Source organism: Salvelinus sp. IW2-2015, unplaced genomic scaffold (genome assembly GCF_002910315.2).
Source record: "Salvelinus sp. IW2-2015 unplaced genomic scaffold, ASM291031v2 Un_scaffold2480, whole genome shotgun sequence".
In the NCBI taxonomy this organism is placed as follows: Eukaryota; Metazoa; Chordata; class Actinopteri; order Salmoniformes; family Salmonidae; genus Salvelinus; species Salvelinus sp. IW2-2015.
Window position 1 is genome coordinate 33,311 of NW_019943798.1, and position 16,675 is coordinate 49,985.

The window sequence follows — 16,675 nt, forward strand, 5'->3', positions numbered from 1 at the left end:
GCCTGAATGAGGAAGGGAAAACTAGCTGTTATTGGCAGAGAGGTTTGGAACTCATTCTTATTAACTAATTTACCACTTGGTGATGCTGTCTCTTATACACATCTAGATGTGTATAAGAGACAGGTCTGGGGGTGGCCTGAATGAGGAAGGGAAAACTAGCTGTTATTGGCAGAGAGGTTTGGAACTCATTCTTATTAACTAATTTACCACTTGGTGATGTCACCAGGCAGGCCAAAATACCATCCCGCCAAAAGAGGCAGACATTTAAGCAGTCTTTTCTTAAACTAAAAGGGAATTATCATAATTTTACACAATTTCATAGTGTGGAAATATATATAAAATGCAGGAAATCACATTTTTGACTGCACTGGGCCTTTCAATAAATGTAGCTTTAAATAAATAATAACAGTAGTCTTCAGGATAGTCATTGCAAGGTGAAAAAGGAGGGAATAGAACAAACAGACGGGACCTATTGAGATCTGGTATCATACATTTGTGCTCATGGCTTGTGAAAGGAGGGTCAAATTACAGGATATCACTCAACTACAAGCACAAGTGGACAGGGCCAAAAATAMWAAATAAAAGACACAGGGAAACAAGCATGTGACGGGTRCAGGGGGACAGGTGCGGGGTGCACCTGCTGACATATGATGGACAGCAACATGGTAATTAAGTATTGCTGGCCAGCTTTGGTTCACGCTCCATTGTCTCCTAGGGGCTGAATGTCATGAAAGGAGGCCTGATGGCGCACTGGTGCTGGGTTATACAGGACCTGGAGAATGGTGGCTCCAGTGTGTGTAGGCTCCCATGATCAACAGTAAATAGAGCCCAATAGCCCAGGGCCACCAGATATTGCTGTATGGCCACTGGTGGCCTGAAAATAAAGCACCACAACAGATGATTAAACAGTCAACCAGGGGGGTATACCACAAAGCAAGATCAATGGCCAGCTAACTTGCCAAAATATATTTAGATTTTCTAGAAAGACTGGGCATGGTAGTATACCCCTCAGGGGGAATTACATGTCATCGTTGTCACTGGGAGTTGAAGCTAATTCTGCGTTTTTTAAGACAACATAAGGTATGAAGTCATGACTTACTACTGCAGGGACTGTTTTGATGGGGACAGATGAGGTGTGAAAATGACAGGATGGGTGCGAGCTCTGGCCTAAGCCTGGAAACCTCAGCCTGGGTCTCCTCATCCTTCTGCTCCCCTGCCTTCTCCTGATCAGCCCACACCACACCCCTCTCCCTGAGGACCAGGTGCTCCAGGTCCTGGTTCTCAGCCTCGTCGGTAGCTGTGACCAGGCCCGACCCCCTCAGCATCCAGTACTGTCTGCTGTAGGCAGGCAGCAGCATGTGCACTATTCTGAACAGAAGAAAGCATGAAACGCAGGCTTAAAAGATGTTCTGTTGAGTCAGTATCACAATTTATAGTGTAAAAGGTGCCAAAGTGAATTTTGTTGCATATGTATGCAACATCTAGTAGAGTATAATTTAAAAGACTAATACTCCCTATTCACTAATTCATATAAGTAACCAACAACAACATTCGAAAAACATAATGTTAACTTTCACTGCTATGCAGATGACACACAGCTGTACATTTCAATGAAACATGGTGAAGCCCCAAAATTGCCCTCGCTAGAAGCCTGTGTTTCAGACATAAGGAAGTGGATGGCTGCAAACTTTCTACTTTTAAACTCGGCCAAAACAGAGATGCTTGTTCTAGGTCCCAAGAAACAAAGAGATCTTCTGTTGAATCTGACAATTAATCTTGATGGTTGTAAAGTCGTCTCAAATAAAACTGAAGGACCTCGGCGTTGCTCTGGACCCTGATCTCTCTTTTGACGAACATATCAAGACTGTTTCAAGGACAGCTTTATTCCATCTACGTAACATTGCAAAAATCAGAAACTTTGTCCAAAAATGATGCAGAAAAATTAATCCATGCTTTTGTTACTTCTAGGTTAGACTACTGCAATGCTCTACTTTCCGGCTACCCGGATAAAGCACTAAATAAACTTCAGTTAGTGCTAAATATGGCTGCTAGAATCCTGACTAGAACTAATTTAAAAAAATCATATTACTCCAGTGCTAACCTCCCTACACTGGCTTCCTGTTAAAGCAAGGGCTGATTTCAAGATTTTACTGCTAACCTACAAAGCATTACATGGGCTTGCTCCTACCTATCTTTCCGATTTGGTCCTGCCGTACATACCTACACGTACGCTACAGTCACAAGACGCAGGCCTCCTAATTGTCCCTAGAATTTCTAAGCAAACAGCTGGAGGCAGGGCTTTCTCCTATAGAGCTCAATTTTTATGGAATGGTCTGCCTACCCATGTGAGAGACGCAGACTCGGTCTCAACCTTTAAGTCTTTATTGAAGACTCATCTCTTCAGTGGGTCATATGATTGATTGTGAAGGTGAACGGAAAGGCTCTGGAGCAACGAACCGCCCTTGCTGTCTCTGCCTGGCCGGTTCCCCTCTCTCCACTGGGATTCTCTGCCTCTAACCCTATTACAGGGGCTGAGTCACTGGCTTACTGGTGCTCTTTCATGCCGTCCCTAGGAGGGGTGCGTCACTTGAGTGGGATGAGTCACTGAGTCACTTTGTGGGCTATACTCGGCCTTGTCTCAGGATGGTAAGTTGGTGGTTGAAGATATCCCTCTAGTGGTGTGGGGGCTGTGCTTTGGAAAAGTGAGTGGGGTTATATCCTTCCTGTTTGGCCCTGTCTGGGGGTATCATCGGATGGGGCCACAGTGTCTCTTGACCCCTCCTGTCTCAGCCTCCAGTATTTATGCTGCAGTAGTTTGTGTCGGGGGACTAGGGTCAGTTTGTTATATCTGGAGTACTTCTCCTGTCTTATTCGGTGTCCTGTGTGAATTTAAGTATGCTCTCTCTAATTCTCTCTCTCTGAGGACCTGAGCCCTAGGACCATGCCTCAGGACTACCTGGCATGATGACTCCTTGCTGTCCCCAGTCCACCTGGCCGTGCTGCTGCTCCAGTTTCAATTGTTCTGCCTGCGGCTATGGAACCCTGACCTGTTCACTGGACGTGCTACCTGTCCCAGACCTGCTGTTTTCAACTCTCTAGAGACAGCAGGAGCGGTAGAGATACTCTTAATGATCGGCTATGAAAAGCCAACTGACATTTACTCCTGAGGTGCTGACTTGCTGCACCCTCGACAACTACTGTGATTATTATTATTTGACCATGCTGGTCATTCATCAACATTTGAACATCTTGGCCATGTTCTGTTATAATCTCCACCCGGCACAACCAGAAGAGGACTGGCCACCCATCATAGCCTGGTTCCTCTCTAGGTTTTGGCCTTTCTAGGGAGTTTTTCCTAGCCACCGTGCTTCTAAACCTGCATTGCTTGCTGTTTGGGGTTTTAGGCTGGGTTTCTGTACAGCACTTGAGATATCAGCTGATGAAAGAAGGGCTATATAAATACATTTGATTTGTACATTCTCTGGAGGTAATGTATGACACAGGTATGGATGGCACACAGCCATTCATACTCACATAGTACAATGTGAGTCACTACTCATACTCAATTATTCATAAATATTATTTAATATCATTCCCATTTTAATATGCCTGTGTCTACCTGACCATATTTTCCCATTCATGTAGGATTCGGCCTGAAGATACCTTCTAAAACATGTAGCAATATCTGTACAACAGATGTTGTGGAATACTGGCTCGGATTGACTTAAGTCTACTTTACAGGTCTGAAAAGTCTAACAAACCCCTTTAAGACTGAAGGCCATCTTATGGTAATATCACTGCATTTCCACTCTCTGTCTTCAGTGGATACAGGTGGATGATTCAACTCTGATATGTAATTCCAGGCTTTTGTTCCAGCCCTGCTGTAGCATATCAGACTCCAGCAATCAGCTGCTCAACAGGAACAAAAGCCTGCACACCCAGTAGCTCTCCAGCTGGAGCATTGGCTTGGCCACATGTTTTACACAGGAAGTGAGGTATTTTTCCACTGTCGTATTGCTGGGGTAAAGAGTATCAAATACTACAATGAATATCGGTATCGAAGTCCAAATGTTGGTATGGTGACAACATTATGTGTTTAACCCTGTAAAAGAAAAATGACCTACTTTTTATTCTGTTTGTTCTCCTGGTCCTGGATGCCGATGAGGTGGGTAATTTGCTCAATGTGCTGCTTGAGGTCCTCTACCTGTAGCTGGAGCCTGTGGCAGCGAAGGTCCTTCTGGAGTACCTGAGGGGGAAAGGGAAAAGTGGAAGAGCTGGGGAAATGACCATGAGGGAACATATTGAGTAAACCTGACCACAGCTAGAGAACAAGCTGGCAGGGAGTCATCAGTGACGCATAAGACAATGAGTCTTGAGGGGTTTATTTTGTGCCATGCTTCATCTCTGAGAACCTGTCTTCTGGGTAAAAAAAAAAAAGCTGTCATCCACCTCTGACGTAAAAGAGTATACGAAACGACAGCAGAGAGAACATTTGACAAGCGGATGAATCATTGTTCTGTGCCACTTCCTAGAAGAGGGATGAGAAAGAGGAAAAAAACATCTACATGGTTTTAGGTAACTGGCTGTGTGAGGGATGCGTAAAGATCATTGATCCACTCACCTCAATCATCCACCAGTGAACAAGAGCAATAAAATAAGCACAGTTCTAATTACCAGGAGAACAGATGGAAGAAAATAAACTGTATTTGCAAAAACAAACAAATCATAAGTAAAAAATAAAAAGTTTGCATAGAGTAAAATTCCTGTGACGCGTTCCCATCCCTTCTAAAATGTACTCTGGGAGATGGAAAATAACATTTAAAAGGGATAGGTCACCTTAACTATAAGTAGAACCATTTCAACGTATAATTAGCAATTCGTTTATTATATGGATCTGATCCAGCAACCAAAAATATGGCTTAGTTTAGGTAACTTACAATTAGCAGCATTGTCAATAAATCTTCCCAATCCCTCCAGGATTTTGTGAGGATTTTGTGTGATATTTGCAGGGCAACAATGCACCGTTGAGGGACAAAAAGTGTGTGTTGACGTGTGGCTTGATCCTCAACACGGGGACCCCTCAGGGGTGCATGCTTAGTCCCCTCCTGTACTCCCTGTTCACCCACGACTGCGTGGCCAAGCCCGACTCCAATACCATCATGAAGTTTCCCGACGACACAACAGTGGTAGGCCTGATCACGACAACAATGGCCAGCCTATAGGGAGAAGGTTAGAGACATGGCAGTGTGGTGCCAGGACAACAACCTCTCCCTCAACGTGAGCAAGATAAAGGAACTGATCGTGGACATACCCAACAAACTATCATGGTCCAAACACACCAAGAAACTTGTGAAGAGGGCACAACAATGCCTTTTCCCCCTCAGGAGACTGAAAAGAAGTGGCATGGGTCCCCAGATCTTCAAAAAGTTCTATAGCTGCACCATCGAGAGCATCCTGACCGGTTGCATCACCGCCTGGTATGGCAACTGCTCGGCATCCGACCGAAGGCGCTACAGAGGGTAGTGCGTATGGCCCAGTACATCACTGGGGCCAAGCTTCCTGTCGTCCAGGACCCATATACTAGGCAGTGTCAGAGGAAGGCCCCAAAAAATTGTCAAAGACTTCAGTCACCAAAGTCATAGACTGTTCTCTCTGCTACCGCACAGCAAGCAGTACCGGAGTGCCAGGTCTAGGTCCAAAAGGCCCCTTAACAACATCCACCCCCAAGCCATAAGACTGCTCAACATTTAATCAAATGGCCACCCGGATTATTTACATTGACCCCCTCCCTTTTGTATTTACACTACTGCTACTCACTGTTTATTATCTATGCATAGTCCCTTTACCCCTACCTATATGGTCAAATTACCTCGACTAACCTGTACCCCCGCACATCGACTCGGTACCGGTACCCCCTGTACATAGCCTAGTTATTGTTATTTACTGTGTAACTTTTTTAAAACTTTCGTTTATTTAGTAAATATTTTCTTAACTCTATTTCTTGAACTGCATTGTTGGTTAAGGGCTTGTAAGTAAGCACTTCATGGTAAGGGCTATACCTGTTGTATTCGGCGCATGTGACAAATACAATTTGATTTGAATTGCGAGCCCTCTTTTTGTACTGCGGTAATGGGTCAGCTTTATGCGATAATATAACAAATGTTTTTACAGTTTTATGCAGAAATAGTGCAGTGATTGGTGAAATGTGCAAGCCCTCACATAATATTCAGGGAATTGTTGATTTAGCAACAAAAAAAAAAATTTAAATCCTGGAGGGACCATCTTCCTCTACATCTCCCCGACCAGTGTATGAACAAAATAACCCATATACCACACCACTAACACCACCCCTGGGTCAAGCGCTACCATATCTCCTGACCTCTCCAGCAGTTGCCTCACCACTGGTGGCTGGGAGTCCTGTCCCAGTAGCTTCACGTCATTCTCCACGCGGTGCAGCCAGCCGTCGTTCTCAAGGAAGCGCAGTTCAGCCTCCTTCAGCCTCTTGCGGATGTGCTGCTGCTGTGTGAGCAGGGAAGCCAGCTTGCGCTCGTGCTTGCAGGTGGCCTATTCAACAACAGAGCCTATCAGATTGGGATATGACAAAGGAGTGTATGTACTTTCAACATCCATCTATCACTGGTACATCATAAAAGACAAGCTCCTTTTGGGACCATTTTCTGGCTAAAATGACATGGTAAAAAGCAGGGTCTTTAACAGACCTTCTCAGTCTTGTCTTTGGCACCGAAGAGCTGGGCCTGCTGGTTGCACTCCTCGCTGTGGCGCTGACGTAACTCGTTCTCCTTCAGCTGCCGCTCCAGAACAAGGTGCTCCCTCCTGATCTGAGTACGGCTGGAGAAAATGCTCTGTAGGGACTCTGACACCCTGTCCAGAAAAAGGGGCAACCAGCCAGTTATTGTTAAATGGAGTCTTTGCTTAATAATGTAGGGCAAAGGTTTATAAAAATAAAACTTTTCAGTGTTTGCCCTTCCTCAAGTAAAAATCCTATGTCATGTTATTGTACAACTCAACAGGTTGAACAGTGTTAAAATCAGGCAGCTGCCCTGGATCACCCTCAGCAGCTTTCACCCAATAAGGCAGAGGCCTTGCAACAATGTCTCATTCTGGTAAAGGAAGAGGGATATGTAGGTAAATAAATAAACAGACAGTGGAGAGCAGCCGCTGAGATGTGACTGCAATCTCCAATGTAACCCCTGTGACGTAGGAGCCGCCGTGGCCTTGCCAGACTGATGAATTTTTAATTGTGTGAGAAGCATGCTGCCTCTCTTCAGAGCCTCACATTGTGCGAGTTGTGAATTCTGATGCCGGTGAATGAAATGCGTGGGAATGAGACTCATTCAGCTCCACCCCCCCTTCTCCTCTCTCCCTTTTTAAACAGACACCACTGCAGCCCTTGGAGGGGAGTGAAGGAAGGACTTTTTTAACGAATATCGATATATTATATGTGTAGTTTTATTTTTTATGTGGCTCACAGCTTCCCCTATCAAAAATGCAGAGCAAACTCTCCACCCAAAGCCCAGGTCCTTGGGCTTTGTACTTTCCCTCAACATTATAAATTATCTATGGATTTCAATTAAAGTGTACAAGTTTAAAGGACACTCAAGTGTGGTGCATATTATGCATAACAGAACTTGTATTACTGTATAAATACAAGTTTTGCCTTTTGGTTGTTGCATGCACATTGGTACAACAAATAAGTACCTACTTGTGAATCTCTGTTTGGTTCTGACTGGAGATGGTATTAGAGCCTCCAGGAACAAGAGGGCCCATCTTCCTCTCCTCATACTCTTTCAACTTCTTCTTCAACTGAACGATCTGAAATGGCATAAACTGTTGATAAATTGTGAAATGTATGTCCACACATTTTCAGAACCTAAGGGCCTCCAGTCTGCGTAGTAGAGATCGGTGCTGCATCTTATATTACCTCTTCTCGCTGCCTCTCGCATATCACTGCATACTGGCCGATGTGACTGTCCAAGCTGACAACATTCCTCTTGAGCTAAAGGACAGGTAGATGCATGTAATAATGTATGGAGGGAGAAAGAGAGGCATTACAAACAKAAATATTGTAAGAAATGCCATGTAGTACAAGTTTCACTATCAAAACYACCTCTGAAMTYATGTTTGGCTTTTAAAAACAGAGTTTATTACAAATGAAGGTACACTAAGGAGAGCACAGCCAAAGAGGCCTAAGTAAATCCTATAACATTGTTGGGATGGGTGAGTAGTTTACTGACCGATGATTTGATCTCTTTGGCCCTGTTGGCGTATTTCAGTGTGTTGTGGGTGTCGTCATAAGATTTGGAGGTGGGGCTAATGTTGGCGATCATGACCGTCCTGCAGTTCCCGCCAAGAGAATCTTTAAGGAGTCGTGTTAGCTTGCTGTCCCTGTATGGTATGTGGGCTTTCTTACTCTGCTAAAATAAAGAAAGCAAAAACAACAGCCTGAGAAAGAGTAAAAGTGCAAAACAGGAAAAGGTTAGGCCTACACATTCAGGTTTGAGGTGGGGAAAGGTCTGAAAAACCTCACTGGACATTAATGCTTTTTTATTTATATCAATTAATTCCAACTTGCTTGCGTTAAAATGGAATTGACCACAGTCCTATGACCCTTAGGGACTCAAAGCATACAGTAAATGCCCAGTGACAATGGAACACACAAATAAGGCTGTATAGGGGGGTGTTTTAGAATAGTCAAATACACTGAATGTACAAAACATTAACAACACCTGCTCTTTCCATGACATAGACTGACCAGGTGAATCTAGGTGAAAACTATGATCCCTTATTGATGTCACTTGTTAAATCTACTTCAATCAGAGTAGATGAAGGTGAGGAGACAGGTTAAATAATTATTTTAAAGCTTTGAGACAATTGAGAGATGGATTGTGTATGTGTGCCATTCAAAAGGGTGACTGGGCAAGGCAAAATATTTAGGTGCCTTTGAACGAGGTATGGTAGTAGGTGCCAGGCACACCAGTTTGTGTCAAGAACTGCAACACAGCTGGGTTTTACATGCTCAACAGTTTCCGGTGTGTTTCAAGAATGGTCCACCACCCAAAGAAAATACAGCAACTGTGGGAAGCATTGGAGTCAACATGGGCCAGCATCCCTGTGGAACGCTTTCGACACCTTGTAGAGTCCATGCCCTGACAAATTGAGGCTGTTCTGAGGGCAAAAGGGGGGGGGCAACTCAATATTAGGACGGTATTCTTAATGTTTTGTATATACACATTCTTATTGGCAGACGGTAACTATTTGTTTCCATAAACAGGTTTCTGGCAGACAGATACCTTTCATTTCTATAGAATATGAAAACACCCAAGCACATTATCTTCTGCTGGTGTGAATGTGCTAGGTCTGAATTCAGCCTGGCTTCACTAATGGCACAGATGYGTCTTGAGTACATTACATCTGTTYAGGTGAGTCACAGTCSCATGGAGATTCAAATGGCAGGAATTACCAGGAACTTGCMGAGGMAAAGTGATCTGCAATGGGCTGGGGGCTGCCCAGCTGTTCTCCCTGGCCAAAACCTACATCTGGAATCAGGAAACCCTTATATTTCCAGCTGATCCTATGGGAGCTCAAAGTTTGCAGCTAAAAGAAGGTTGTCCCAATTAAGCAGAGTGAGTCTTTCGTCAGAGCAGGATTTACAATGTACAGAGAAACAGCCCGAGAGAGAGAGAGGAAATGGGCCAATGGAGAAAACCACAAAGGCTAAATGTGCAACTGCACTTCATGGCCATGGGACCAGTCCTAGCTGGGACATCAAGGTATCATTCCCTGAAGCAAACAATGGTGCCATAATAAAAATACATTTTGGTACTGCGTGGCATGTTTGTGCAGCATTTCCTAAATGCATGTGGCCTGCTTGTGGAATCCCCAGGTTCAGTGGTAAACCAAGAAGACTCAGTGACAGGTTAATGTATGCAACTGGAATGAAATATTACCCAAATAATTGGCTTGCTAACAGACCAAGCAAGGCTCCTTGAGTCACAGGGAGCTGCTCACTTTTTTTTCTGGCAATGACAGAGCAGGGGAGTATTGCTGCCAGTGTGATGTAAAATTGCAATCAATTAAACAACATACAAACAAAATGAAGGCAGAATAAATTAGACTAGACCGACCTAAATATCCACAAGAACAAAATCATCTTAAAAAATGCAGTGACCACAGAAATCAACTGGCACAGTGAAAATGAACGACAGCAAAGGATAACCCTAACACCATTCACCGGTGAGATAAACATATGTATTCAGTTGTAACACTACGGTAGTGGGTTCAATTACCGGGACCACCCATAAATAAAATCTATGCACACATGACTAAGTCGCTTTGGATAAAAGTGTGTGGGGGGGGGATGAACTCAATAGTATAAAATTACTAAAACCAAATGGAAACTGTGTAGAAATGATAATGATCCTACATTCATACAGTTTCTTGACTGTGTCCAGCGCGCTAATAATCCCAGAAATGAAAGCCAGACAATCCGGGAGCATTGAAAATTCCAAAAATTGTGGATAGAGGACTATCTTTAGCAAATTTTGATGGCAAGGAAATATACGTTTCAGTGCGTCCCTCTGGACTTTGAACACCGAAAGCGGCCCCTAGGGCAAAATTAGTTTGACACACCTGTCTTAGTATTAAATCTAGACATAAGTTTGTGTATTCTCAGTGGTGAGGTAGCAGCACCAAGGCCTGCTCAACATTGCTTACGAGTCTCACAGAAATGCCTGTGGGTGTTATTGTCAAAAGATCAACCACCTTTTTGAATTATATTGAATTCTGTGAGCAGAAACATTTCCTTTTAATAATTTAAGGTCCTATTCAATCAGAAACATGAATCAAGATGCTTTACACATACCTTAGGGTCAGCCAGAGCGTTGATGACATTTCCCAGGGCAAGGAGTGAACGGTTGATGTTAGCGCCTTCCCGTTGACGYGCTCCCTTTGCGTTAGTGGCACTTGCTCGCTCTGAGCCAGCGAGGTCAATCAGGCTCATTTTGGCCACACGGACATTTGGATTAAGGCTGGCCGTCCTGTCCTGTTGCTTCAAGTAAATCTAGTGGGTTACAAGAACACCAACAATTTCATCTTCACCTGTCCAGTGACTGCAGTGGGTAAACCTGCTTGCCGTCTGGTAAAGGAGGAAAGGTAGATGACGCCACTCCATTGAAATAGCCTACCTGAAATACAGCATGGGACCGTGACGAGGTGGCATTCATGTCAGTGGGGTGCTGCGTTCTATTCCGATTGCCATAATCCAAAGCTTCAAGGATGTGCTCAGCAGACTTAGGCTACAGAATAGGTCACATGAATACTTTTTAAACAAATAAAATCAGTACACGTCCATTAAAAATAGATGTAAATTCATTCAACTAAGGAAAAAAGGACAACAAACACACCTGACAGACACAACAAATAACCTGTCAATCACTAACCTGGTGCAGAGTAAGGCCTTGGACAACCACTCCATTCGAGGGGTCCTCCCTCACTGCAAGTGGGCCCACATTAGCCAAGAGGTCCCGGATCTGCTCATTATAGACCTGCAAACCAGTTATGACAAAAACTTGGCTGGTTTCTATTGACAATATAAATTCTAATTGTTCATTAATAAAATGTGTTTCTTTAATTCCCAGGTATGATGGAGGAATATTATTCATTGATTTCTGTGTAAATGTATTACTTGTAAAATCAGACAGACAAAACCAAAGAGTCACCTCAAGATAAGAAAATGCTACATCRAATATTTTCTCTTCCTTGACTTGATCCATACGGTTGAAGAGCTCTGTCATGGTGCGATACATCACACCCGGGTCATTGCTTGAGCCCAACATGGTGTGTGTCTTGCCTGCTCCTGTTGCGCCATAAGCGAAGACTGCAACGTTTCAGAGAAGGATTAGTAATTAAACATGATCAAAACTTCCACTTCAAATTAAAATAAATCTGATTTTGGTAGGTTTAAATGTGACACCAAATCTATTGGAATTTAACTGCTAAATGGGGTACAAAGATGTAGGCTACTGTAGTATACTAATGACTATTTCTATAATGGTCCTCTGTACTATGACATTCATTTAAATTAAGCTATTTGCAACACTGTTTTCACAACGTCTGTCTCAATGTGCACATAGCCATAAGCCTACTAATCAGACGGTGTAGTCCTGTAAAGATTAGTAGGTTCAGGCCTATTTTATTACCTGTACAGTTAAAGCCATTCAACACTCCATCAAGTATCCTTTTAGTGGTGTTCTCAAAGATATCCAYCTGAGAAGAATCCTCCCCAAAAACATTATCAAAGACAAATTTCAGGTCCTTATTGGCTCTCTTGTTGACATCTCTGTTTCGAACTCTTGGTCCCCCGAAAGATGTMATTTGCTGTTCCTTGGGGTCAAATATTAGCATGTGGTTGTCCACAACTTGGACCACATTTCTGAAGTTCTCGCACTTCTCATTGTCATTAGTTGGCCGCACACGAACAACCACTTTGACATGGCTGCACACGTCCATGACTCTTCTTATTGTGTATTGATCTAGTTGAGAGATCACAAGGAAGATGCTTTAGCTGACTAAACTCCACGGTGAAGGATGTTTCTGATATACTCCAATGGAGTGGAGCAGAGACCAGGCTTTGTGGAATTGGGCGTGGCCAGACGTAATTTTTTTAATTTTTATTTATTTAACCTTTATTTAACCAGGTAGGCTAGTTGAGAACAAGTTCTCATTTGCAACTGCGACCTGGCCAAGATAAAGCAAAGCAGTTCGACACACAACAACACAGAGCTACACATGGAATAAACAAACATACAATCAATAATACAGTAGAAAAATATATATACAGCATGTGCAAATGAGTTAGGATAAGAGAGGTGAGGCAATAAATAGGCCATTAGTGGCAAAGTAATTACAATATAGCAATTAAACACTGGAATGGTAGGATGTGCAGAAGATGAATGTGCAAGTTGAGATACTGGGGTGCAAAGGAGCAAGATCAATAAATAAATAAAGTATGGGGGATGAGGTAGATTGGATGGGCTATTTACAGATGAGCTATGTACAGGTGCAGTGATCTGTGAGCTGCTCTGACAGCTGGTGCTTAAAGCTAGTGAGGGAGGTAAGAGTCTCCAGCTTAATAAGTAATAACATAGCTAACTACTTGCATTCGACGTTACATTTTAAGCAGTGAATATATACAAATATGTTGTTACATAACGAACAGGGCGACTTGAATGTCTCGTGTAGTCGTCGCCCGTAGTGCCTTCTTGTGGCTAGCTAACATTAGCAGTCAACAAAGAGTCATAGAAGCTCACCTCCGAGCGAAAACAGCAAGTGCTGCGAGTTGTAAAATACATCATAAACATGACTTCTGTCCTGGAGCGAAGTATAATACAGCCACAGCTTACCTTTGACTATAATTGTTTCACATTTGCAATTGTGGCTCGCTAGCAAGTACTGCCACTGCTACTTTTTCTCCCAAGACCAGCGCGTCTTTTCAAAAACAAGCCCCCTCTTCCTTCGCAACAGCTGATTGGCTATGCACCTTGAGTGACGTCGGTGAGCTTGGTGTTGCAGTCATTTTATTGCAATACTGGTGGAGGAAGTGGTTTTAAACTCTGTTCGTATGCCAGCTATTATCTAGCAAAAAATGTTTTATCATGTAATTGAAACCATTATGACACATAGCTAACATAACAAAGTAAGTATACTATTGCGTTAAGATCAATGTCCTAAGTACAATTTGCATCGTCCAGTTGCAAGTTATTCAAGGTGTTGTAACACTAGCTACTAACTATCTACTACAGCTGAACGGAACGCACATATCCGAACACTTTTCCCCGATAGTTTTTTATGAAGATGCACCTGAGAATAGCTAGCTAGTATCTGTCTAACGCTAGCTACACAAATCATTATTTCGCACTTCTCCACTTTGAAATTAGATGACTCTCTTCAACGTGGTCTTCTTCTACTGAGTACTGCACTCTAGTGTAAAAATGTGCCCTGGAGCCCACTTTGATTTGGTTTACTGTGTAGTTGGCTAAGTAGCTAGCTATTTACTGTAGCTGGATAACTAGATAGAAAAAACGGATCAATATTTTCTGATAAGCTAGCGAGCATTTATTGTATTAGCCACTAGCTAGAATAGCATCTTACAAAGTTGCTGTGTTTTTGTCATGTCACTCTCATCATGTCTATGCCCTTCCAATTCTCTTCAGACCATGGCATGCCAGCATGTGTCTGCTTGTCCCACTTTGAGATCATCATGGAGAGTGGCTCTTGATGCTGCTTGCAGAGTCAGCCAGCCATGGAAGGGGAGTAGGTTGTCCTACTCTGGCTTTGCTCCCATGGAGCCAGGTCACCAGGACAGACGTAAAGATGACTCCACCATCTTGGCTGAACAGACACTGCACACACCTGTCATGCTTAAAAAAGTGCTCCAATGTTTAGATATTCAACCTTGCCAGGTAAGTCTTTCTTCTCTAACACGCTGTGTGTGTGTGTGTGTGTGTGTGTCAACCCACCTTTTCTTAGTGAGCCCTTGATGGTTAAAAATTCTATGGAACAGCAGGTAAGGTTTGTTGTGCATTTTGCCTGTTTTTACCACATGATGAATTATAGGGAAATCTGCATTCTTTGAAAGGTTGTTTGTGGCCAAACTTCACTTCTCAGTTCATAAGATGGGCTACTTCTCTTGAGGGCACATTAAGTCACCAAGATCCCACTACCTTGGCTTTCCCATACATACTACAAGGACAGATGGGCATGAGTCAAAGGCCTTCTGTTTCTGGTGGGCAGTGCGGAGGGAGACTTGATGGGCCCCCTGGGTGGCCGAGAGATGCTGCACGGACAGGGCAGGTGGGGGCCATGGGTCAACAACTTAGTCAGGCATTGTGCCACCGTAAGGCTGTTGGCAGGACATAGAGTGCTGCCTGCAACACTCCTGCCTGAACTTTAGCACCTCTTACTGTAACTCCTTCACTCTCCGCCCATTGGCCAACTGTCCCAATAAAGCTAGCCAAGAGCTTGCCATTAAAAACAAGTGTTAGATGGATTTTTTAATTTAATTCTAGTCACTGCACATTGACAGGCTCTATCCAGGGTGTAGCCTAGTTGCATATATATTACGGTATTGCTTTATACAGTTTGTGCTTCACCCCCAAATGCTGAAAAAGAATTTATTAAAAGCTGAAGGACCGGCAATGTAGCACAGTAATTAAAAGCTGTAATACTTTACGTTAAAGCAGCAATCTGCTGTTTAAACAATAATAAAGGACACCCCGCCACTGTTTTGGTAAAATGCTGAGGGATGGGGCTTAAGAAATGTAACCACTCTCAAATTCATAGACAGAGCTATGTATGGACTGACTATTCATGATGCAACATTTGAGTTTTAGCCATGTTTTGAGGCCATACAGTGTTTATAATGACATTATTTACAAAAAAGTTTAGGCGATATTTTGGGTTCTGATGGGGTACGACAGTTAAACTAAGCTCTTGAGGAATTTATAAGATATATTCTTCAAGAATCAGTGGGTATACATCATTCATTTAAAAGGCCATGTGGGATGTAGTAGTCACAGATTGCCCCTTTAAGTTGTGCTTACTTGTGTATGATGCTGTAATTACACTCRTAGCAACATTGTCAAACCAGCCTTCCAGTATATACATATTGGCATACTCAGTCCCCTCCCCCATACTCAAATACATTAGCAGAATGTTTTGGGTACTGCACATCCATCTTACCTTCTTCAACTTTCAGACTGAGACACTTGTGTGTGCAGGAAGTAGGCTAGTTGTGTAAATAGAAACTACATAAACACTAAGCTACTTTGGCATGTTTGATTGAATCSAGCTCTTACTGTAATTTCTCTTTGATGGAGAATTAAAATGCGTCATGTTCAGACTGCTCGCTGGAACATTGCAACGACAATGGTAACTGTTTATAAACTGTAATGTAAGGTCTCACAAACATAAATAAAATGTTTATTCATTCATGTGGTCTATTAGGCTATATGTAATAGCAGCCTTGGTCAAGGTATACATGTTAATAAACAGCTACCAGCACATGTAAACACTTAAGCAGTCTTACAGTAGAAATTCTTATGGTAGAGATTCTCTATGTGAAATCCCCCCACCATTTCTGTTAATGAACCAGTAAGGCAATCAGGTGTCTGCACTCTGTTTYCATCAGCTGTCCTGTAGAGCAGCTAGGTAGTGTAATCACAGACCCTGTTTGTTTAAGTGGGGGTTTCACTGACAAGTCAATGACTGGGAGGAAACCCACGCTCCATGTTAGCCAAATACTCACTTAARTCACTGAACTGAGTCAGATTAATATTTTGATCYGCTATTGTAAAGCAATCAACCCTGCGTAGTTGCTCTTGTCAGGCTAAGCATAGTGTGTATGAATGGAGCACTTAGGGAGATGATGGGTATCTGAGAGCAAACGCTGCAATTACACCAAAGTGGGTAAATGGCAATGCAGCCTTTCACACCCCGCTGCCTCCCACGCATGAAGTCCAGCACAGATATCTACACAGGTGGACTGTGATATTTCCCAACATTTTTCTCACACTGTCAGGGCTAGTAGTGCTGCACATGCAAAGCCTTTAAAATAACAAGTGATTGTACTACTTACAAAAATGGTGATAAGGTTATG

The 16,675-nt window shown here is 43.0% G+C and overlaps 1 protein-coding gene and 1 long non-coding RNA gene across 5 annotated transcripts in view; one reads left to right on the forward strand and one right to left on the reverse strand.

Moving 5' to 3' along the window:
• The window catches only part of LOC111969138 (kinesin-like protein KIF18A), a 29,068-nt gene extending 15,499 nt beyond the window's left edge, over window positions 1–13,569 (reverse strand). The window contains exons 1-13 of one of the 4 annotated variants that reach the window (XM_024141287.2): window positions 13,422–13,569; window positions 12,219–12,551; window positions 11,739–11,896; window positions 11,460–11,564; window positions 11,205–11,315; window positions 10,883–11,080; window positions 8,256–8,432; window positions 7,943–8,017; window positions 7,724–7,833; window positions 6,720–6,882; window positions 6,400–6,564; window positions 4,125–4,246; window positions 1,100–1,368 (exon numbers count right to left, since the gene is read on the reverse strand). In XM_024141287.2, coding sequence (XP_023997055.1) covers window positions 1,100–1,368; window positions 4,125–4,246; window positions 6,400–6,564; window positions 6,720–6,882; window positions 7,724–7,833; window positions 7,943–8,017; window positions 8,256–8,432; window positions 10,883–11,080; window positions 11,205–11,315; window positions 11,460–11,564; window positions 11,739–11,896; window positions 12,219–12,528 — 1,963 coding nt within the window. In that variant the 5' untranslated portion in view covers window positions 12,529–12,551; window positions 13,422–13,569. The other 3 variants (XM_024141288.2, XM_024141285.2, XM_024141286.2) reach the window with 3 other exon arrangements.
• A 51-nt stretch (window positions 13,570–13,620) lies between these two features.
• On the forward strand, window positions 13,621–16,075 carry LOC139025298 (uncharacterized). The gene is made up of 2 exons (XR_011476857.1): window positions 13,621–13,714; window positions 14,232–16,075. It is a non-coding gene; the product is annotated as an uncharacterized lncRNA (long non-coding RNA).
• The last annotated feature ends 600 nt before the right edge of the window (window positions 16,076–16,675 follow it).